The following is a 24,806-nucleotide window of genomic DNA, read 5'->3' on the forward strand; positions in this document are numbered from 1 at the left end:
TTGGTAAACGGCCTGAGTAAACGATCTTATTTATTCATCATGAGTGTACCAAGATGGCGTAGCAGTGCGGTCGTGTTCTCTTGTGTGTCCATGTAAATAGCCTGTTTTTTTTTGTATTTTCCCATCTGAAATTAGCCCACCCAACTACCTCATCCCCATATTGTTATTTATTTTGCTAATTTGCACCCCAGTATCTAATAATATAAATAATATGCCATTTAGCAGACGCTTTTATCCAAAGCGACTTACAGTCATGTGTGCATACATTTTTACGTATGGGTGGTCCCGGGGATCGAACCCACTACCCTGGCGTTACAAGCGCCATGCTCTACCAATTGAACAACAGAGGACCATTCTATTTGCACATCATCTCTTGCACATCTATCATTCCAGTGTTAATACTAATTGTAATTATTTTGCACTATGGCCTATTTATTGCCTTACCTCCATAACTTGCTACATTTGCACACACTGTATATATATTTTCTGTTGTATTTTTGACTTTATGTTTTGTTTACCCCATATGTAACTCTGTGTTGTTGTTTTTATCGCACTGCTTTGCTTTATCTTGGCCAGGTCGCAGTTGTAAATGAGAACTTGTTCTCAACTGGTTTACCTGGGTAAATAAAGGTGAAATAAAAAAAATAAAAACATCTTTGGGGTTAATATTCCCCGGCTGTGCGAAACGAACTGCACGTTGGTCATGTGATAAGTCAGGATGTACACGGAAGTGTCGCTCCATTGTGGTCATGTGATATACACGGAAGTGCAACTCCTCTGCACCGCAGTTGTCAGTAGTTTTAGAACCGGTCTACACCGTTTACTTCTAGTAGTATATTCAAGTAGCCTAGGTTAGTAGTGGTAGTAAGTTCGTATCTACTCCTCTCTGCGGTCATGTTATTGTTGAGTGTTGTGAGCAGTGTATGTCTGCTCCTACTAGCGACGCTACAGGCAGAGGTGGTACAATGTGACGCCGAATTGAACATATCTACAGGTTTGTTACCACAGGTTTCTGTCTTTCAACTTGCAATGTGTTTTCATTTAATATGGGTCTTGTCTGTATGGGCTACTACTGTGTCAGACGTGTTTGTGCTTGTTTCAGATGAGAATATCGGACAACTCGGGAAGTATTCGCTGCAGCTGGTGACTAACTCATCCAACGGCACTGAGCTGACCTACGGCTTCATCTCCTGCGGGGTGGCCGTTCTGTTTTACGGTTCTAACTTTGTCCCCGTGAAGAAAATACCTACCGGAGACGGTAAGAACAAAGCGAGACCAATATAATGAGTTGAAAGCCTTCATAACTAACTAACTAGTTTACTCAACATATTAGCAGAGAGCCTTCATAACTAACTAGTTTACTTTGGTTTACTAACATATTAGCTGAGAGCCTTCATAACTAACTAGCTACTTTACTAACATATTAGCCGAGAGCCTTCATAACTAACTAGCTACTTTACTAACATATTAGCCAAGTACCTTCATAACTAACCAGCTAGTTTACTAACATATTAGCTGAGAGCCTTCATAACTAACTAGCTAGTTTACTCAACATATTAGCAGAGAGCCTTCATAACTAACTAGTTAACTTTAGTTTACTAACATATTAGCTGAGAGCCTTCATAACTAACTAGCTAGTTTACTAACATATTAGCCAAGTACCTTCATAACTAACTAGTTAGTTTACTAACATATTAGCCGAGAGCCTTCATAACTAACTAGCTAGTTTACTAACATATTAGCCAAGTACCTTCATAACTAACTAGCTAGTTTACTAACATATTAGCCAAGTACCTTCATAACTAACTAGCTAGTTTACTAACATATTAGCCAAGTACCTTCATAACTAACTAGCTAGTTTACTAACATATTAGCCGAGAGCCTACATAACTAACTAGCTAGTTTACTAACATATTAGCCAAGTACCTTCATAACTAACTAGTTTACTAACATATTAGCTGAGAGCCTTCATAACTAACTAGTTTACTAACATATTAGCTGAGAGCCTTCATAACTAACTAGCTAGTTTACTAACATATTAGCTGAGAGCCTTCATAACTAACTAGCTACTTTACTAACATATTAGCCAAGTACCTTCATAACTAACCAGCTAGTTTACTAACATATTAGCTGAGAGCCTTCATAACTAACTAGCTAGTTTACTAACATATTAGCCAAGTACCTTCATAACTAACCAGCTAGTTTACTAACATATTAGCTGAGAGCCTTCATAACTAACTAGCTAGTTTACTAACATATTAGCCAAGTACCTTCATAACTAACTAGCTAGTTTACTCAACATATTAGCAGAGAGCCTTCATAACTAACTAGTTAACTTTAGTTTACTAACATATTAGCTGAGAGCCTTCATAACTAACTAGCTAGTTTACTAACATATTAGCTGAGAGCCTTCATAACTAACTAGCTAGTTTACTAACATATTAGCCGAGAGCCTTCATAACTAACTAGCTAGTTTACTAACATATTAGCCAAGTACCTTCATAACTAACTAGCTAGTTTACTAACATATTAGCCGAGAGCCTTCATAACTAACTAGCTAGTTTACTAACATATTAGCCAAGTACCTTCATAACTAACTAGCTAGTTTACTAACATATTAGCCAAGTACCTTCATAACTAACTAGCTAGTTTACTAACATATTAGCCGAGAGCCTTCATAACTAACTAGCTAGTTTACTAACATATTAGCCAAGTACCTTCATAACTAACTAGCTAGTTTATTCAACTTATTAGCCAAGTACCTTCATAACTAACTAGCTAGTTTACTAACATATTAGCCGAGAGCCTTCATAACTAACTAGCTAGTTTACTAACATATTAGCCGAGAGCCTTCATAACTAACTAGCTAGTTTACTAACATATTAGCCAAGTACCTTCATAACTAACTAGCTAGTTTACTAACATATTAGCCAAGTACCTTCATAACTAACTAGCTAGTTTACTAACATATTAGCCAAGTACCTTCATAACTAACTAGCTAGTTTACTAACATATTAGCCGAGAGCCTACATAACTAACTAGCTAGTTTACTAACATATTAGCCAAGTACCTTCATAACTAACTAGTTTACTTTAGTTTACTAACATATTAGCTGAGAGCCTTCATAACTAACTAGCTAGTTTACTAATATATTAGCCAAGTACCTTCATAACTAACTAGCTAGTTTACTAACATATTAGCCGAGAGCCTTCATAACTAACTAGCTAGTTTACTAACATATTAGCCAAGTACCTTCATAACTAACTAGCTAGTTTATTCAACTTATTAGCCAAGTACCTTCATAACTAACTAGCTAGTTTACTAACATATTAGCCGAGAGCCTTCATAACTAACTAGCTAGTTTACTAACATATTAGCCGAGAGCCTTCATAACTAACTAGCTAGTTTACTAACATATTAGCCGAGAGCCTTCATAACTAACTAGTTTACTTTAGTTTACTAACATATTAGCCAAGTACCTTCATAACTAACTAGTTTACTAACATATTAGCCGAGAGCCTTCATAACTAACTAGCTAGTTTACTAACATATTAGCTGAGAGCCTTCATAACTAACTAGCTAGTTTACTCAACATATTAGCAGAGAGCCTTCATAACTAACTAGTTAACTTTAGTTTACTAACATATTAGCTGAGAGCCTTCATAACTAACTAGCTAGTTTACTAACATATTAGCCAAGTACCTTCATAACTAACTAGTTAGTTTACTAACATATTAGCCGAGAGCCTTCATAACTAACTAGCTAGTTTACTAACATATTAGCCAAGTACCTTCATAACTAACTAGCTAGTTTACTAACATATTAGCCAAGTACCTTCATAACTAACTAGCTAGTTTACTAACATATTAGCCAAGTACCTTCATAACTAACTAGCTAGTTTACTAACATATTAGCCGAGAGCCTACATAACTAACTAGCTAGTTTACTAACATATTAGCCAAGTACCTTCATAACTAACTAGTTTACTAACATATTAGCTGAGAGCCTTCATAACTAACTAGCTAGTTTACTAACATATTAGCTGAGAGCCTTCATAACTAACTAGCTACTTTACTAACATATTAGCCAAGTACCTTCATAACTAACCAGCTAGTTTACTAACATATTAGCTGAGAGCCTTCATAACTAACTAGCTAGTTTACTAACATATTAGCCAAGTACCTTCATAACTAACTAGCTAGTTTACTCAACATATTAGCAGAGAGCCTTCATAACTAACTAGTTAACTTTAGTTTACTAACATATTAGCCTAGAGCCTTCATAACTAACTAGCTAGTTTACTAACATATTAGCTGAGAGCCTTCATAACTAACTAGTTTACTTTAGTTTACTAACATATTAGCTGAGAGCCTTCATAACTAACTAGCTAGTTTACTAACATATTAGCTGAGAGCCTTCATAACTAACTAGCTAGTTTACTAACATATTAGCCGAGAGCCTTCATAACTAACTAGCTAGTTTACTAACATATTAGCCAAGTACCTTCATAACTAACTAGCTAGTTTACTAACATATTAGCCGAGAGCCTTCATAACTAACTAGCTAGTTTACTAACATATTAGCCAAGTACCTTCATAACTAACTAGCTAGTTTACTAACATATTAGCCAAGTACCTTCATAACTAACTAGCTAGTTTACTAACGTATTAGCCGAGAGCCTTCATAACTAACTAGCTAGTTTACTAACATATTAGCCGAGAGCCTTCATAACTAACTAGCTAGTTTACTAACATATTAGCCAAGTACCTTCATAACTAACTAGCTAGTTTACTAACATATTAGCCGAGAGCCTTCATAACTAACTAGCTAGTTTACTAACATATTAGCCGAGAGCCTTCATAACTAACTAGCTAGTTTACTAACATATTAGCCAAGTACCTTCATAACTAACTAGCTAGTTTACTAACATATTAGCCAAGTACCTTCATAACTAACTAACTAGCTAGTTTACTAACATATTAGCCAAGTACCTTCATAACTAACTAGCTAGTTTACTAACATATTAGCCGAGAGCCTACATAACTAACTAGCTAGTTTACTAACATATTAGCCAAGTACCTTCATAACTAACTAGTTTACTTTAGTTTACTAACATATTAGCTGAGAGCCTTCATAACTAACTAGCTAGTTTACTAATATATTAGCCAAGTACCTTCATAACTAACTAGCTAGTTTACTAACATATTAGCCGAGAGCCTTCATAACTAACTAGCTAGTTTACTAACATATTAGCCGAGAGCCTACATAACTAACTAGCTAGTTTACTAACATATTAGCCAAGTACCTTCATAACTAACTAGCTAGTTTACTAACATATTAGCCGAGAGCCTACATAACTAACTAGCTAGTTTACTAACATATTAGCCAAGTACCTTCATAACTAACTAGTTTACTTTAGTTTACTAACATATTAGCTGAGAGCCTTCATAACTAACTAGCTAGTTTACTAATATATTAGCCAAGTACCTTCATAACTAACTAGCTAGTTTACTAACATATTAGCCGAGAGCCTTCATAACTAACTAGCTAGTTTACTAACATATTAGCCGAGAGCCTTCATAACTAACTAGCTAGTTTACTAACATATTAGCCGAGAGCCTTCATAACTAACTAGTTTACTTTAGTTTACTAACATATTAGCCAAGTACCTTCATAACTAACTAGTTTACTAACATATTAGCCGAGAGCCTTCATAACTAACTAGCTAGTTTACTAACATATTAGCTGAGAGCCTTCATAACTAACTAGCTAGTTTACTCAACATATTAGCAGAGAGCCTTCATAACTAACTAGTTAACTTTAGTTTACTAACATATTAGCTGAGAGCCTTCATAACTAACTAGCTAGTTTACTAACATATTAGCCAAGTACCTTCATAACTAACTAGTTAGTTTACTAACATATTAGCCGAGAGCCTTCATAACTAACTAGCTAGTTTACTAACATATTAGCCAAGTACCTTCATAACTAACTAGCTAGTTTACTAACATATTAGCCGAGAGCCTACATAACTAACTAGCTAGTTTACTAACATATTAGCCAAGTACCTTCATAACTAACTAGTTTACTAACATATTAGCTGAGAGCCTTCATAACTAACTAGCTAGTTTACTAACATATTAGCTGAGAGCCTTCATAACTAACTAGCTACTTTACTAACATATTAGCCAAGTACCTTCATAACTAACCAGCTAGTTTACTAACATATTAGCTGAGAGCCTTCATAACTAACTAGCTAGTTTACTAACATATTAGCCAAGTACCTTCATAACTAACTAGCTAGTTTACTCAACATATTAGCTGAGAGCCTTCATAACTAACTAGCTAGTTTACTAACATATTAGCTGAGAGCCTTCATAACTAACTAGTTTACTTTAGTTTACTAACATATTAGCTGAGAGCCTTCATAACTAACTAGCTAGTTTACTAACATATTAGCTGAGAGCCTTCATAACTAACTAGCTAGTTTACTAACATATTAGCCGAGAGCCTTCATAACTAACTAGCTAGTTTACTAACATATTAGCCGAGAGCCTTCATAACTAACTAGCTAGTTTACTAACATATTAGCCGAGAGCCTTCATAACTAACTAGCTAGTTTACTAACATATTAGCCAAGTACCTTCATAACTAACTAGCTAGTTTACTAACATATTAGCCAAGTACCTTCATAACTAACTAGCTAGTTTACTAACGTATTAGCCGAGAGCCTTCATAACTAACTAGCTAGTTTACTAACATATTAGCCGAGAGCCTTCATAACTAACTAGCTAGTTTACTAACATATTAGCCAAGTACCTTCATAACTAACTAGCTAGTTTACTAACATATTAGCCGAGAGCCTTCATAACTAACTAGCTAGTTTACTAACATATTAGCCGAGAGCCTTCATAACTAACTAGCTAGTTTACTAACATATTAGCCAAGTACCTTCATAACTAACTAGCTAGTTTACTAACATATTAGCCGAGAGCCTTCATAACTAACTAGCTAGTTTACTAACATATTAGCCGAGAGCCTTCATAACTAACTAGCTAGTTTACTAACATATTAGCCGAGAGCCTTCATAACTAACTAGCTAGTTTACTAACATATTAGCCGAGAGCCTTCATAACTAACTAGCTAGTTTACTAACATATTAGCCAAGTACCTTCATAACTAACTAGCTAGTTTACTAACATATTAGCCGAGAGCCTTCATAACTAACTAGCTAGTTTACTAACATATTAGCCAAGTACCTTCATAACTAACTAGCTAGTTTACTAACATATTAGCCAAGTACCTTCATAACTAACTAGCTAGTTTACTAACATATTAGCCAAGTACCTTCATAACTAACTAGCTAGTTTACTAACATATTAGCCGAGAGCCTACATAACTAACTAGCTAGTTTACTAACATATTAGCCAAGTACCTTCATAACTAACTAGTTTACTTTAGTTTACTAACATATTAGCTGAGAGCCTTCATAACTAACTAGCTAGTTTACTAATATATTAGCCAAGTACCTTCATAACTAACTAGCTAGTTTACTAACATATTAGCCGAGAGCCTTCATAACTAACTAGCTAGTTTACTAACATATTAGCCGAGAGCCTTCATAACTAACTAGCTAGTTTACTAACATATTAGCCGAGAGCCTTCATAACTAACTAGTTTACTTTAGTTTACTAACATATTAGCCAAGTACCTTCATAACTAACTAGTTTACTAACATATTAGCCGAGAGCCTTCATAACTAACTAGCTAGTTTACTAACATATTAGCTGAGAGCCTTCATAACTAACTAGCTAGTTTACTCAACATATTAGCAGAGAGCCTTCATAACTAACTAGTTAACTTTAGTTTACTAACATATTAGCTGAGAGCCTTCATAACTAACTAGCTAGTTTACTAACATATTAGCCAAGTACCTTCATAACTAACTAGTTAGTTTACTAACATATTAGCCGAGAGCCTTCATAACTAACTAGCTAGTTTACTAACATATTAGCCAAGTACCTTCATAACTAACTAGCTAGTTTACTAACATATTAGCCGAGAGCCTACATAACTAACTAGCTAGTTTACTAACATATTAGCCAAGTACCTTCATAACTAACTAGTTTACTAACATATTAGCTGAGAGCCTTCATAACTAACTAGCTAGTTTACTAACATATTAGCTGAGAGCCTTCATAACTAACTAGCTACTTTACTAACATATTAGCCAAGTACCTTCATAACTAACCAGCTAGTTTACTAACATATTAGCTGAGAGCCTTCATAACTAACTAGCTAGTTTACTAACATATTAGCCAAGTACCTTCATAACTAACTAGCTAGTTTACTCAACATATTAGCTGAGAGCCTTCATAACTAACTAGCTAGTTTACTAACATATTAGCTGAGAGCCTTCATAACTAACTAGTTTACTTTAGTTTACTAACATATTAGCTGAGAGCCTTCATAACTAACTAGCTAGTTTACTAACATATTAGCTGAGAGCCTTCATAACTAACTAGCTAGTTTACTAACATATTAGCCGAGAGCCTTCATAACTAACTAGCTAGTTTACTAACATATTAGCCGAGAGCCTTCATAACTAACTAGCTAGTTTACTAACATATTAGCCGAGAGCCTTCATAACTAACTAGCTAGTTTACTAACATATTAGCCAAGTACCTTCATAACTAACTAGCTAGTTTACTAACATATTAGCCAAGTACCTTCATAACTAACTAGCTAGTTTACTAACGTATTAGCCGAGAGCCTTCATAACTAACTAGCTAGTTTACTAACATATTAGCCGAGAGCCTTCATAACTAACTAGCTAGTTTACTAACATATTAGCCAAGTACCTTCATAACTAACTAGCTAGTTTACTAACATATTAGCCGAGAGCCTTCATAACTAACTAGCTAGTTTACTAACATATTAGCCGAGAGCCTTCATAACTAACTAGCTAGTTTACTAACATATTAGCCAAGTACCTTCATAACTAACTAGCTAGTTTACTAACATATTAGCCGAGAGCCTTCATAACTAACTAGCTAGTTTACTAACATATTAGCCGAGAGCCTTCATAACTAACTAGCTAGTTTACTAACATATTAGCCGAGAGCCTTCATAACTAACTAGCTAGTTTACTAACATATTAGCCGAGAGCCTTCATAACTAACTAGCTAGTTTACTAACATATTAGCCAAGTACCTTCATAACTAACTAGCTAGTTTACTAACATATTAGCCGAGAGCCTTCATAACTAACTAGCTAGTTTACTAACATATTAGCCAAGTACCTTCATAACTAACTAGCTAGTTTACTAACATATTAGCCAAGTACCTTCATAACTAACTAGCTAGTTTACTAACATATTAGCCAAGTACCTTCATAACTAACTAGCTAGTTTACTAACATATTAGCCGAGAGCCTACATAACTAACTAGCTAGTTTACTAACATATTAGCCAAGTACCTTCATAACTAACTAGTTTACTTTAGTTTACTAACATATTAGCTGAGAGCCTTCATAACTAACTAGCTAGTTTACTAATATATTAGCCAAGTACCTTCATAACTAACTAGCTAGTTTACTAACATATTAGCCGAGAGCCTTCATAACTAACTAGCTAGTTTACTAACATATTAGCCAAGTACCTTCATAACTAACTAGCTAGTTTATTCAACTTATTAGCCATGTACCTTCATAACTAACTAGCTAGTTTACTAACATATTAGCCGAGAGCCTTCATAACTAACTAGCTAGTTTACTAACATATTAGCCGAGAGCCTTCATAACTAACTAGCTAGTTTACTAACATATTAGCCAAGTACCTTCATAACTAACTAGCTAGTTTACTAACATATTAGCCAAGTACCTTCATAACTAACTAGCTAGTTTACTAACATATTAGCCAAGTACCTTCATAACTAACTAGCTAGTTTACTAACATATTAGCCAAGTACCTTCATAACTAACTAGCTAGTTTACTAACATATTAGCCGAGAGCCTACATAACTAACTAGCTAGTTTACTAACATATTAGCCAAGTACCTTCATAACTAACTAGTTTACTTTAGTTTACTAACATATTAGCTGAGAGCCTTCATAACTAACTAGCTAGTTTACTAATATATTAGCCAAGTACCTTCATAACTAACTAGCTAGTTTACTAACATATTAGCCGAGAGCCTTCATAACTAACTAGCTAGTTTACTAACATATTAGCCGAGAGCCTTCATAACTAACTAGCTAGTTTACTAACATATTAGCCGAGAGCCTTCATAACTAACTAGTTTACTTTAGTTTACTAACATATTAGCCAAGTACCTTCATAACTAACTAGTTTACTAACATATTAGCCGAGAGCCTTCATAACTAACTAGCTAGTTTACTAACATATTAGCCGAGAGCCTTCATAACTAACTAGCTAGTTTACTAACATATTAGCCGAGTACCTTCATAACTAACTAGCTAGTTTACTAACATATTAGCCGAGAGCCTTCATAACTAACTAGCTAGTTTACTAACATATTAGCCGAGAGCCTTCATAACTAACTAGCTAGTTTACTAACATATTAGCCTAGAGCCTTCATAACTAACTAGCTAGTTTACTAACATATTAGCCAAGTACCTTCATAACTAACTAGCTAGTTTACTAACATATTAGCCAAGTACCTTCATAACTAACTAGCTAGTTTATTCAACTTATTAGCCATGTACCTTCATAACTAACTAGCTAGTTTACTAACATATTAGCCGAGAGCCTTCATAACTAACTAGCTAGTTTACTAACATATTAGCCGAGAGCCTTCATAACTAACTAGCTAGTTTACTAACATATTAGCCAAGTACCTTCATAACTAACTAGCTAGTTTACTAACATATTAGCCAAGTACCTTCATAACTAACTAGCTAGTTTACTAACATATTAGCCAAGTACCTTCATAACTAACTAGCTAGTTTACTAACATATTAGCCAAGTACCTTCATAACTAACTAGCTAGTTTACTAACATATTAGCCGAGAGCCTACATAACTAACTAGCTAGTTTACTAACATATTAGCCAAGTACCTTCATAACTAACTAGTTTACTTTAGTTTACTAACATATTAGCTGAGAGCCTTCATAACTAACTAGCTAGTTTACTAATATATTAGCCAAGTACCTTCATAACTAACTAGCTAGTTTACTAACATATTAGCCGAGAGCCTTCATAACTAACTAGCTAGTTTACTAACATATTAGCCAAGTACCTTCATAACTAACTAGCTAGTTTATTCAACTTATTAGCCAAGTACCTTCATAACTAACTAGCTAGTTTACTAACATATTAGCCGAGAGCCTTCATAACTAACTAGCTAGTTTACTAACATATTAGCCGAGAGCCTTCATAACTAACTAGCTAGTTTACTAACATATTAGCCGAGAGCCTTCATAACTAACTAGTTTACTTTAGTTTACTAACATATTAGCCAAGTACCTTCATAACTAACTAGTTTACTAACATATTAGCCGAGAGCCTTCATAACTAACTAGCTAGTTTACTAACATATTAGCCGAGAGCCTTCATAACTAACTAGCTAGTTTACTAACATATTAGCCGAGTACCTTCATAACTAACTAGCTAGTTTACTAACATATTAGCCGAGAGCCTTCATAACTAACTAGCTAGTTTACTAACATATTAGCCGAGAGCCTTCATAACTAACTAGCTAGTTTACTAACATATTAGCCTAGAGCCTTCATAACTAACTAGCTAGTTTACTAACATATTAGCCAAGTACCTTCATAACTAACTAGCTAGTTTACTAACATATTAGCCAAGTACCTTCATAACTAACTAGCTAGTTTACTAACATATTAGCCGAGAGCCTTCATAACTAACTAGCTAGTTTACTAACATATTAGCTGAGAGCCTTCATAACTAACTAGCTAGTTTATTCAACTTATTAGCTGGCTGAACCCTAACCCTAACCCTAACCCTATCCCTATCCCTATCCCTATCCCTATCCCTAACCCTAACCCCTAACCCTAACCCTAACCCTAACTGACTTTACATGGTTTAGCCTTCTAAAGTTCTGTTGTCTGATAAGGAATTTTTTTGCAACTTTACATTGTTCCAATGTTTTCCAAATGCAACTTTCCTTCTCGTGTAATGACTATCGGTCACTGACCGATTAGGCTGACCATCACACCTTTTTAATTACGTCATCACTAAATGCGTGACGCTGTTTAGTAAGAAAGGCAGAGCCACATTCAGTTGCCAAGCGTAGATAGAAATGCCACGACCAGAGCTCATGTGATGCCTTATTATACGTTATATAAAATATTCTACGTTGCCTATTTGTAACTGATCATTTCCAAAACATTGTGTCCTGCTGAATGCGCCCCAGGTGTGTCCAACTCACCTTTGCTACCTGTTGTGTGTGTGTCTGTGTGTTGCAGGTCTGTTCTTCCAGTGGGTGCTGTGTGCAGCAGTCTGGAGCGTCTCTCTGGTGGTCAACATTATTCTGGGGTCTCCTACCTTCTGGCCTCTAGCCATGCTGGGCGGGGCTATCTGGGCTACAGGTCAGTATCCCTCTAGCCATGCTGGGGGAGGGGGGGGGGGGGCGGCATCTGGGCTACAGGTCAGTATCCCTCTAGCCATGCTGGGGGGGCTGCTATCTGGGCTACAGGTCAGTATCCCTCTAGCCATGCTGGGCGGGGCTATCTGGGCTACAGGTCAGTATCCCTCTAGCCATGCTGGGGGGGCTGCTATCTGGGCTACAGGTCAGTATCCCTCTAGCCATGCTGGGGGGGGGCTATCTGGGCTACAGGTCAGTATCCCTCTAGCCATGCTGGGGGGGCTGCTATCTGGGCTACAGGTCAGTATCCCTCTAGCCATGCTGGGGGGGCTGCTATCTGGGCTACAGGTCAGTATCCCTCTAGCCATGCTGGGGGGGCTGCTATCTGGGCTACAGGTCAGTATCCCTCTAGCCATGCTGGGGGGGGGCTATCTGGGCTACAGGTCAGTATCCCTCTAGCCATGCTGGGGGGGGGCTATCTGGGCTACAGGTCAGTATCCCTCTAGCCATGCTGGGGGGGGGCTATCTGGGCTACAGGTCAGTATCCCTCTAGCCATGCTGGGGGGGGGCTATCTGGGCTACAGGTCAGTATCCCTCTAGCCATGCTGGGGGGGGGGCTATCTGGGCTACAGGTCAGTATCCCTCTAGCCATGCTGGGGGGGCAGCTGGGCTACAGGTCAGTATCCCTCTAGCCATGCTGGGGGGGCAGCTGGGCTACAGGTCAGTATCCCTCTAGCCATGCTGGGGGGGCAGCTGGGCTACAGGTCAGTATCCCTCTAGCCATGCTGGGGGGGCTGCTATCTGGGCTACAGGTCAGTATCCCTCTAGCCATGCTGGGGGGGCTGCTATCTGGGCTACAGGTCAGTATCCCTCTAGCCATGCTGGGGGGGCTGCTATCTGGGCTACAGGTCAGTATCCCTCTAGCCATGCTGGGGGGCTGTTATCTGGGCTACAGGTCAGTATCCCTCTAGCCATGCTGGGGGGGCTGCTATCTGGGCTACAGGTCAGTATCCCTCTAGCCATGCTGGGGGGGCTGCTATCTGGGCTACAGGTCAGTATCCCTCTAGCCATGCTGGGGGGGCTGCTATCTGGGCTACAGGTCAGTATCCCTCTAGCCATGCTGGGGGGGAGCTATCTGGGCTACAGGTCAGTATCCCTCTAGCCATGCTGGGGGGGCTGCTATCTGGGCTACAGGTCAGTATCCCTCTAGCCATGCTGGGGGGGCTATCTGGTCTACAGGTCAGTATCCCTCTAGCCATGCTGGGGGGGCTGCTATCTGGGCTACAGGTCAGTATCCCTCTAGCCATGCTGGGGGGGCTGCTATCTGGGCTACAGGTCAGTATCCCTCTAGCCATGCTGGGGGGGCTGCTATCTGGGCTACAGGTCAGTATCCCTCTAGCCATGCTGGGGGGGCTGCTATCTGGGCTACAGGTCAGTATCCCTCTAGCCATGCTGGGGGGGCTGCTATCTGGGCTACAGGTCAGTATCCCTCTAGCCATGCTGGGGGGGCTGCTATCTGGGCTACAGGTCAGTATCCCTCTAGCCATGCTCGGGGGGGGGGGCATCTGGGCTACAGGTCAGTATCCCTCTAGCCATGCTGGGGGGGCTGCTATCTGGGCTACAGGTCAGTATCCATCTAGCCATGCTGGGGGGGCTGCTATCTGGGCTACAGGTCAGTATCCCTCTAGCCATGCTGGGGGAGCTGCTATCTGGGCTACAGGTCAGTATCCCTCTAGCCATGCTGGGGGGGCTGCTATCTGGGCTACAGGTCAGTATCCCTCTAGCCATGCTGGGGGGGCTGCTATCTGGGCTACAGGTCAGTATCCCTCTAGCCATGCTGGGGGGGCTGCTATCTGGGCTACAGGTCAGTATCCCTCTAGCCATGCTGGGGGGGGGGGCTATCTGGGCTACAGGTCAGTATCCCTCTAGCCATGCTGGGGGGGCTGCTATCTGGGCTACAGGTCAGTATCCCTCTCCTCTAGCCATGCTGGGGGGGCTGCTATCTGGGCTACAGGTCAGTATCCCTCTAGCCATGCTGGGGGGGCTGCTATCTGGGCTACAGGTCAGTATCCCTCTAGCCATGCTGGGGGGCTGCTATCTGGGCTACAGGTCAGTATTTCATCCTGCTGTGTGTGTTTAGGGAACATCACGGTGGTCCCCATAGTGAAAACCATCGGTCTGGGTCTGGGCCTCCTCATCTGGGCCTCATTCAACCTCCTCATGGGATGGGCTAGCTCCAGGTATACACACACACACCTCACACACACACACACACACACACCTCACACACACACATACACATACACACTCACACACATACACACACACTCTCACACACACACCCTTACAATACAGTGTGTGTGTCTCTAGGTTTGGCTGGTTTGGGATCGATGCTGAGGAAGTTTCTAACCCAACACTCAACTACTGTGGAGCAGGATTATGTCTGCTCAGGTAATGGGGGGTGTTTGTGGTGTGGTTTGTAACAGGGTGGGTAACAGGGTGGGTAGTGGTGTGGTTTGTAACAGGGTGTGGTTTGTAACAGGGTGGGTAGTGGTGTGGTTTGTAACAGGGTGTGGTTTGTAACAGGGTGGGTAGGGGTGTGGTTTGTAACAGGGTGTGGTGTATGTAACAGGGTGTGTAACAGGGTGTGGTTTGTAACAGGGTGTGGTGTATGTAACAGGGTGTGTAGTGGTGTGTAAAAGGGCGTGTGGTGGTTTGTAACAGGGTGGGTAGTGGTGTGTAACAGGGTGTGTAACAGGGTGTGTAACAGGATGTGTAACAGGGTGTGTAGTGGTGTGTAACAGGGTGTGTAGTGGTGTGTAACAGGGTGTGTAGTGGTGTGTAACAGGGTGTGGTGTGTAACAGGGTGTGTAACAGGGTGTGGTGTGTAACAGGGTGTGGTTTGTAACAGGGTGTGTAGTGGTGTGTAACAGGGTGTGGTGTGTAACAGGGTGTGTAGTGGTGTGTAACAGGGTGTGGTTTGTAACAGGGTGTGTAACAGGGTGTGTAGTGGTGTGTAACAGGGTGTGGTGTGTAACAGGGTGTGTAGTGGTGTGTAACAGGGTGTGTAGTGGTGTGTAACAGGGTGTGGTGTGTAATAGGGTGTAACAGGGTGTGTAACAGGGTGTGGTGTGTAACAGGGTGTGTAACAGGGTGTGTAGTGGTTTGTAACAGGGTGTGTAACAGGGTGTGTAGTGGTGTGTAACAGGGTGTGTAGTGGTTTGTAACAGGGTGTGTAACAGGGTGTGGTGTGTAACAGGGTGTGTAGTGGTGTGTAACAGGGTGTGTAGTGGTTTGTAACAGGGTGTGTAACAGGGTGTGGTGTGTAACAGGGTGTGTAGTGGTTTGTAACAGGGTGTGGTGTGTAACAGGGTGTGTAGTGGTGTGTAACAGGGTGTGTAACAGGGTGTGTAGTGGTGTGTAACAGGGTGTGTAGTGGTGTGTAACAGGGTGTGGTGTATAACAGAGTGTGTAACAGGGTGTGGTGTGTAACAGGGTGTGTAACAGGGTGTGTAGTGGTGTGTAACAGGGTGTGGTGTGTAACAGGGTGTGGTTTGTAACAGGGTGTGTAGTGGTGTGTAACAGGGTGTGGTGTGTAACAGGGTGTGTAGTGGTGTGTAACAGGGTGTGGTGTGTAACAGGGTGTGGTGTGTAACAGGGTGTGTAGTGGTGTGTAACAGGGTGTGTAGTGGTGTGTAACAGGGTGTGGTGTGTAGTGGTGTGTAACAGGGTGTGTAGTGGTTTGTAACAGGGTGTGTAACAGGGTGTGGTGTGTAACAGGGTGTGTAACAGGGTGTGTAGTGGTTTGTAACAGGGTGTGGTGTGTAACAGGATGTGTAACAGGGTGTGTAACAGGGTGTGTAACAGAGTGTGTAACAGGGTGTGTAACAGGGTGTGTAACAGGGTGTGTAGTGGTTTCTAACAGGGTGTGTAACAGGGTGTGTAGTGGTGTGTAACAGGGTGTGTAACAGGGTGTGGTGTGTAACAGGGTGTGTAACAGGGTGTGGTGTGTAACAGGGTGTGTAACAGGGTGTGTAGTGGTGTGTAACAGGGTGTGTAGTGGTGTGTAACAGGGTGTGGTGTGTAACAGGGTGTGGTGTGTAACAGGGTGTGTAGTGGTGTGTAACAGGGTGTGGTTTGTAACAGGGTGTGTAGTGGTGTGTAACAGGGTGTGGTGTGTAATAGGGTGTGGTGTGTAACAGGGTGTGGTGTGTAACAGGGTGTGTAGTGGTGTGTAACAGGGTGTGTAGTGGTGTGTAACAGGGTGTGTAACAGGGTGTGTAGTGGTTTGTAACAGGGTGTGTAACAGGGTGTGGTGTGTAACAGGGTGTGTAACAGGGTGTGTAGTGGTTTGTAACAGGGTGTGGTGTGTAACAGGGTGTGTAACAGGGTGTGTAGTGGTTTCTAACAGGGTGTGTAACAGGGTGTGTAACAGGGTGTGTAACAGGGTGTGTAACAGGGTGTGTAACAGGGCGTGTAGTGGTGTGTAACAGGGTGTGTAACAGGGTGTGGTGTGTAACAGGGTGTGTAGTGGTGTGTAACAGGGTGTGGTGTGTAACAGGGTGTGTAGTGGTGTGTAACAGGGTGTGTAGTGGTGTGTAACAGGGTGTGGTGTGTAACAGGGTGTGGTGTGTAACAGGGTGTGGTGTGTAACAGGGTGTGGTGTGTAACAGGGTGTGTAACAGGGTGTGTAACAGGGTGTGTAGTGGTGTGTAACAGGGTGTGTAGTGGTGTGTAACAGGGTGTGTAGTGGTGTGTAACAGGGTGTGGTGTGTAACAGGGTGTGGTGTGTAACAGGGTGTGTAACAGGGTGTGTAGTGGTGTGTAACAGTGTGTAACAGTGTTCTCTCTCCTCAGTGCTGTAATCTTCTTCTTTGTGAAGAGTGATGTTCACAGTCAGTCCTCCAGACCAGAGGAAGAGGAGCCACTACTCATAGACGGCGTGAGACACACGCACACACGCGCACACACGCACACACACGCACACACACCACATACACACACACACCACATACACACACGCACACACACCACATACACACACACACACACACACCACATACACACACACACACACACACGCACACACACACGCACACACACCACATACACACACGCACACACACCACATACACACACGCACACACACCACATACACACACACACACCACACACACACACACTGCTGTTCATAGCTTGAGTCACTCTCCAATACTTTGGATGCTGATGAATGTGGAGCAGATTTCAATACTGTGTGTGTGTGTGTAGCGTGTTAATGCAGATGGCGTGACGTCGTCTGATGACTCGTGGGTCGACACACTAAGGCCGCGGACCAAACGACTGGTGTACGTATCTCACCTTAACATAGGCTCTACACGCGTAACATTTGCAGAGCGTGAGGCTTGAGCAGAAAATCACTCCCTAGAACAATAGGACGAATGGACCTAACACCCCCTAGAACCCTGAACCCTGGTCCAGACCCAACACCCTGAACCCTGGTCCAGACCCAACACCCTGAACCCTGGTCCAGACCCAACACCCTGAACCCTGGTCCAGACCCAACACCCTGAACCCTGGTCCAGACCCAACCCCCTGAACCCTGGTCCAGACCCAACACCCTGGTCCAGACCCAACACCCTGAACCCTGGTCCAGACCCAACACCCTGAACCCTAGTCCAGACCCAACCCCCTGAACCCTAGTCCAGACCCAACCCCCTGAACCCTGGTCCAGACCCTGGTCCAGACCCAACCCCCTGAACCCTGGTCCAGACCCAACCCCCTGAACCCTGGTCCAGACCCTGGTCCAGACCCAACCCCCTGAACCCTGGTCCAGACCCAACACCCTGAACCCTGGTCCAGACCCAACACCCTGAACCCTGGTCCAGACCTAACCCCCTGAACCCTGGTCCAGACCTAACACCCTGAACCCTGGTCCAGACCCAACCCCCTGAACCCTGGTCCAGACCCAACACCCTGAACCCTGGTCCAGACCCAACACCCTGAACCCTGGTCCAGACCCAACACCCTGAACCCTGGTCCAGACCCTGGTCCAGACCCAACCCCCTGAACCCTGGTCCAGACCCAACCCCCTGAACCCTGGTCCAGACCCTGGTCCAGACCCAACACCCTGAACCCTGGTCCAGACCCAACACCCTGAACCCTAGTCCAGACCCAACCCCCTGAACCCTAGTCCAGACCCAACCCCCTGAACCCTGGTCCAGACCCAACACCCTGAACCCTGGTCCAGACCCAACACCCTAGTCTAGTGTAGCTCCAATGTAACACTGCAGACCAAATGACTGGTGTACGTACACTATATATACAAAAGTATGTGGACACCCCTTCAAATTAGTGGATTTGGCTATTGGGATAAAATCGAGCGCACAGCCATGCAATCTCCATAGACAAACATTGGCAGAATGGCCTTACTGAAGAGCTCAGTGACTTTCAACATGGCACCGTCATAGGACGCCACCTTTCCAACAAGTCAGTTAGTCAAATTTCTGCCCTGCTAGAGCTGCCCTGGTCAACTGTAAGTGCTGTTATTGTGAAGTGGAAACGTCTAGGAGCAACAATGGCTCAGCCGCGAAGTGGTAGGCCACACAAGCTCACAGAACGGGACCGCTGAGTGCTGAAGCGCGTAGCGCGTAAAAATCGTCTGTCCTTGGTTTTAACACTCACTACGGCGTTCCAAACTGCCTCTGGAAGCAACGTCAGCACAATAACTGTTCGTCGGGAGCTTCATGAAATGGGTTTCCATGGCCGAGCAGCCACACACAAGTCTAAGATCACCATGCTCAATGCCAAGCGTTGGCTGGTTTAAAGCTCACCGCCACTGGACTCTGGAGCAGTGGAAACGCGTTCTCTGGAGTGATGAATCGCGCTTCACCATCTGGCAGTCCGACGTACGAATCTGGGTTTGGTGGACGCCAGGAGAACGCTACCTTCCCCAATGCATAGCACCAACTGTAAGGTTTGGTAGAGGAGGAATAATGGTCTGGGGCTGTTTTTCATGGTTCGGGCCCCTTAGTTACAGTGAAGGGAGATTTTAACACTACAGCGTACAATGACATTCTAGACATTCTAGACGATTCTGTGCTTCCAACTTTGTGGCAACAGTTTGGGGAAGGCCCTCTCTTGTTTCAGCACGACAATGCCCCTGTGCACAAAGTGAGGTCCATACAGAAATGGTTTGTCGAGATCGGTGTGGAAGAACTTGACTGGCCTGCACAGAGCCCTGACCTCAACCCCATCGAACACCTTTGGGATGAATTGGCACACCGACTTTCACAACTACATTACCTGTCTCTCCCTGTCAGTGCCCGACCTCACTAATGCTCTTGTGGCTGAATGGAAGTAAGTCCCAACATCTACCTTCCCAGAAGAGTGGATGGTTATATCAGCTCCATATTAATGCCCAGGATTTTGGAATGAGATGTTCCACGAGCAGGTGTCCACATACTTTTAGCCAGCTTTTCACTTCTCAGCTGTGTTTTCTAGTCTAAACTCTCCCTCTCCCTCTCTCCCCTTCTCTCTCTCTCTCTCTCTCTCTCTCTCTCTCTCTCTCTCTCTCTCTCTCTCTCTCTCTCTCCCCTTCTCTCTCTCTCTCTCTCTCTCTCCCCCTCTCTGTCCCTCTCCCCCTCTCTCTCTCTCTCTCTCTCTCTCTCTCTCTCTCTCTCTCCCCCTCTCTGTCTCTCTCCCTCTCTGTCTCTCCCTCTCTGTCTCTCTCTCTCCCTCTCTCTCCCTCTCTCTCTGTCTCTGTCTCTCTCTCTGTCTCTCTCTCTCCCTCTCTCTCCAGTGGTTCTCTCCTAGCTGTGGTAGCTGGTTTGTTGTACGGGACAACTTTTGTTCCAGTTCTCTACATTAAGAACCATGCAGCACATCATGACAGCCGCTTCACTGGGGCAAGCCAGTTTGGTACGTCACAACCCATTTATCCCTGCCACGACTACATTACCCATCTATCCCTGCCACGACTACATTACCCATCACGCCCTGTCACAACTACATTACCCATCACGCCATGTCACGACTACATTACCCATCACGCCCTGTCACAACTACATTACCCATCACGCCCTGTCACAACTACATTACCCATCACGTCATGTCACGACTACATTACCCATCACGCCATGTCACGACTACATTACCCATCACGCCATGTCACGACTACATTACCCATCACGTCATGTCACGACTACATTACCCATCACGTCATGTCACGACTACATTACCCATCACGGCATGTCACGACTACATTACCCATCACGTCATGTCGCGACTACATTACCCATCACGTCATGTCGTGACTACATTACCCATCACGCCGTGTCGCGACTACATTACCCATCACGCCATGTCACAACTACATTACCCATTACGCCCTGTCACAACTACATTACCCATCACGCCCTGTCACGACTACATTACCCATCACGCCATGTCACGACTACATTACCCATCACGCCATGTCACGACTACATTACCCATCACGTCATGTCACGACTACATTACCCATCACCTAATGTCACGACTACATTACCCATCACGCCATGTCACGACTACATTACCCATCACGCCGTGTCGCGACTACATTACCCATCACGCCATGTCACGACTACATTACCCATCACGCCATGTCACGACTACATTACCCATCACGCCATGTCGCGGCTACATTACCCATCACGCCATGTCGAGACTACATTACCCATCACGCCCTGTCACAACTACATTACCCATGTCTATTACCCATCACGCCCTGTCACAACTACATTACCCATGTCTATTACCCATCACGCCCTGTCGCAACTACATTACCCATCACGCCCTGTCACGACTACATTACCCATCACGCCATGTCACGACTACATTACCCATCACGCGCTGTCACGACTACATTACCCATCACGCCATGTCACGATTACATTACCCATCACGCCATGTCACGACTACATTACCCATCACGCCCTGTCACAACTACATTACCCATCACGCCCTGTCACGACTACATTACCCACCACGCCCTGTCACAACTACATTACCCATCACGCCCTGTCACAACTACATTACCCATCTCTCCCTGTCGCGACTGCATTGCCCATCTCTCTCTGTCGCAACTACTTTACCCATATCTCCCTGTCTGGACAACATTACTCATCTCTCCCTATCACAACTACATGACCATCTCTCCCTGGTGTGGACTACATTACCCATTTCTCCCTACATTACCAATCTTTCCCAGTCACAAATATATTACTCATCTCTCCCTGCCTGGACTACATTACCCATCTCCCACTATCACAACTACATTACCCATATCTCCCTCTTTGGACTACTTTACCCATATCTCCATGTATGGACTACATTACCCATGCCCCCCTGTTACAACTACATGACCTGTGTCTCCCTGTCTATTAACCATGTCTCCCTGTTGCAACTACATTACCCATCTCTCCCTGTTTGGACAACATTACCCATCTCTCACTCCCAACTACATTACCTGTGTCTCCCTGTTTGGACAACATTACCCATCTCTCCCTCCCAACTACATTAACCATATCTCCCTGCCTGGAGTACATTACCCATCTACCCCTATCACAACTACATTACCCATCTCACCCTATGTCTTAGTGCCACCCATAGAGAGATGTAGAGCTCATGACATGGATGAGTGAGGATTCCTATGGGTTGGGAGCTAGATCGGAGCCAGGGCCGGTCCTGGCCGTTCCAACTGGGTGGGGATTCCTATGGGTTGGGAGCTAGATCGGAGCCAGGGCCGGTCCTGGCCGTTCCAACTGGGTGGGGATTCCTATGGGTTGGGAGCTAGATCGGAGCCAGGGCCGGTCCTGGCCGTTCCAACTGGGTGGGGATTCCTATGGGTTGGGAGCTAGATCGGAGCCAGGGCCGGTCCTGGCCGTTCCAACTGGGTGGGGATTCCTATGGGTTGGGAGCTAGATCGGAGCCAGGGCCGGTCCTGGCCGTTCCAACTGGGTGGGGATTCCTATGGGTTGGGAGCTAGATCGGAGCCAGGGCCGGTCCTGGCCGTTCCAACTGGGTGGGGATTCCTATGGGTTGGGAGCTAGATCGGAGCCAGGGCCGGTCCTGGCCGTTCCAACTGGGTGGGGATTCCTATGGGTTGGGAGCTAGATCAGGGCCGGTCCTGGCCGTTCCAACTGGGTGGGGATTCCTATGGGTTGGGAGCTAGATCAGGGCCGGTCCTGGCCGTTCCAACTGGGTGGGGATTCCTATGGGTTGGGAGCTAGATCGGAGCCAGGGCCGGTCCTGGCCGTTCCAACTGGGTGGGGATTCCTATGGGTTGGGAGCTAGATCGGAGCCAGGGCCGGTCCTGGCCGTTCCAACTGGGTGGGGATTCCTATGGGTTGGGAGCTAGATCGGAGCCAGGGCCGGTCCTGGCCGTTCCAACTGGGTGGGGATTCCTATGGGTTGGGAGCTAGATCGGAGCCAGGGCCGGTCCTGGCCGTTCCAACTGGGTGGGGATTCCTATGGGTTGGGAGCTAGATCGGAGCCAGGGCCGGTCCTGGCCGTTCTGCCTCTCTGGGCCAGACAACACAAAACTATAATAGTTCCAGTAAGCAAAATGACATTGTAAAGAAGTCTAAAATATGTATTTTCAAGATGTTGAAGTTAGGTTCAATTTAGGTTCTGAAAGAAAGGTGAAAAGACGCATTTTCCGGACGTTTAAAATATGGATTTTCTTGGATGTTGAAAATGTTTCTTTTTCTAGATGTCTTTTTCATAGACATCTATGATTGGTTCAGATTTGGTCCGGACACGTTGTGATCTCTATACATCTCTATGGTGCCACCATAATGGCATAAATACAATGTTGTGATCTCTATGAATCTCCAGCAGCCCCTGGCTGATATTTTCTCTCTCTCTCTCTCGTGTAGATCTGGACTATGTGTTTGCCCAGTTCAGTGGGATATTCCTGACCAGTACTGTCTACTTCCTGATCTACTGCGCTGCCATGAAGAACACACCTAGAGTCTACCCTGGAGTTATACTACCTGGTAAACACCTAGAGTCTACCCTGGAGTTATACTACCACACCTAGAGTCTACCCTGGAGTTATACTACCACACCTAGAGTCTACCCTGGAGTTATACTACCACACCTAGAGTCTACCCTGGAGTCATACTACCACACCTAGAGTCTACCCTGGAGTTATACTACCACACCTAGAGTCTACCCTGGAGTTATACTACCTGGTAAACACCTAGAGTCTACCCTGGAGTCATACTACCACACCTAGAGTCTACCCTGGAGTTATACTACCACACCTAGAGTCTACCCTGGAGTTATACTACCTGGTAAACACCTAGAGTCTACCCTGGAGTTATACTACCACACCTAGAGTCTACCCTGGAGTTATACTACCACACCTAGAGTCTACCCTGGAGTTATACTACCACACCTAGAGTCTACCCTGGAGTTATACTACCTGGTAAACACCTAGAGTCTACCCTGGAGTTATACTACCACACCTAGAGTCTACCCTGGAGTTATACTACCTGGTACACACCTAGAGTCTACCCTGGAGTTATACTACCACACCTAGAGTCTACCCTGGAGTTATACTACCACACCTAGAGTCTACCCTGGAGTTATACTACCTGGTACACACCTAGAGTCTACCCTGGAGTTATACTACCACACCTAGAGTCTACCCTGGAGTTATACTACCACACCTAGAGTCTACCCTGGAGTTATACTACCACACCTAGAGTCTACCCTGGAGTTATACTACCACACCTAGAGTCTACCCTGGAGTTATACTACCTGGTAAACACCTAGAGTCTACCCTGGAGTTATACTACCTGGTAAACACCTAGAGTCTACCCTGGAGTTATACTACCTGGTAAACACCTAGAGTCTACCCTGGAGTTATACTACCACACCTAGAGTCTACCCTGGAGTTATACTACCACACCTAGAGTCTACCCTGGAGTTATACTACCTGGTAAACACCTAGAGTCTACCCTGGAGTTATACTACCACACCTAGAGTCTACCCTGGAGTTATACTACCACACCTAGTGTCTACCCTGGAGTTATACTACAACACCTAGAGTCTACCCTGGAGTTATACTACCACACCTAGAGTCTACCCTGGAGTTATACTACCACACCTAGAGTCTACCCTGGAGTTATACTACCACACCTAGAGTCTACCCTGGAGTTATACTACCACACCTAGAGTCTACCCTGGAG

General features: G+C 43.7%; 1 protein-coding gene and 1 long non-coding RNA gene across 2 annotated transcripts in view; both read left to right on the plus strand.

Moving 5' to 3' along the window:
- Positions 1 to 740: 740 nt before the first annotated feature.
- Positions 741 to 24,806, plus strand: part of LOC311124228 (transmembrane protein 144-like) — a 46,824-nt gene continuing 22,758 nt past the window's right edge. Inside the window, exons 1-9 of the mRNA XM_084198410.1 lie at positions 741 to 994; positions 1,103 to 1,258; positions 12,452 to 12,574; positions 14,711 to 14,810; positions 14,941 to 15,021; positions 17,428 to 17,512; positions 17,839 to 17,915; positions 20,369 to 20,487; positions 23,487 to 23,606. Coding sequence (XP_084054536.1) covers positions 895 to 994; positions 1,103 to 1,258; positions 12,452 to 12,574; positions 14,711 to 14,810; positions 14,941 to 15,021; positions 17,428 to 17,512; positions 17,839 to 17,915; positions 20,369 to 20,487; positions 23,487 to 23,606 — 961 coding nt within the window. The 5' untranslated portion in view covers positions 741 to 894. The remainder of the gene's footprint in view (positions 995 to 1,102; positions 1,259 to 12,451; positions 12,575 to 14,710; positions 14,811 to 14,940; positions 15,022 to 17,427; positions 17,513 to 17,838; positions 17,916 to 20,368; positions 20,488 to 23,486; positions 23,607 to 24,806) is intronic.
- Positions 13,347 to 13,790, plus strand: LOC311124231. Its single transcript, XR_014612737.1, has 3 exons — positions 13,347 to 13,478; positions 13,526 to 13,669; positions 13,717 to 13,790. It is a non-coding gene; the product is annotated as an uncharacterized lncRNA (long non-coding RNA).

Source organism: Coregonus lavaretus, assembly GCF_964263955.1.
Source record: "Coregonus lavaretus genome assembly, contig: HAP1_SCAFFOLD_833, whole genome shotgun sequence".
Lineage (NCBI taxonomy): Eukaryota > Metazoa > Chordata > Actinopteri > Salmoniformes > Salmonidae > Coregonus > Coregonus lavaretus.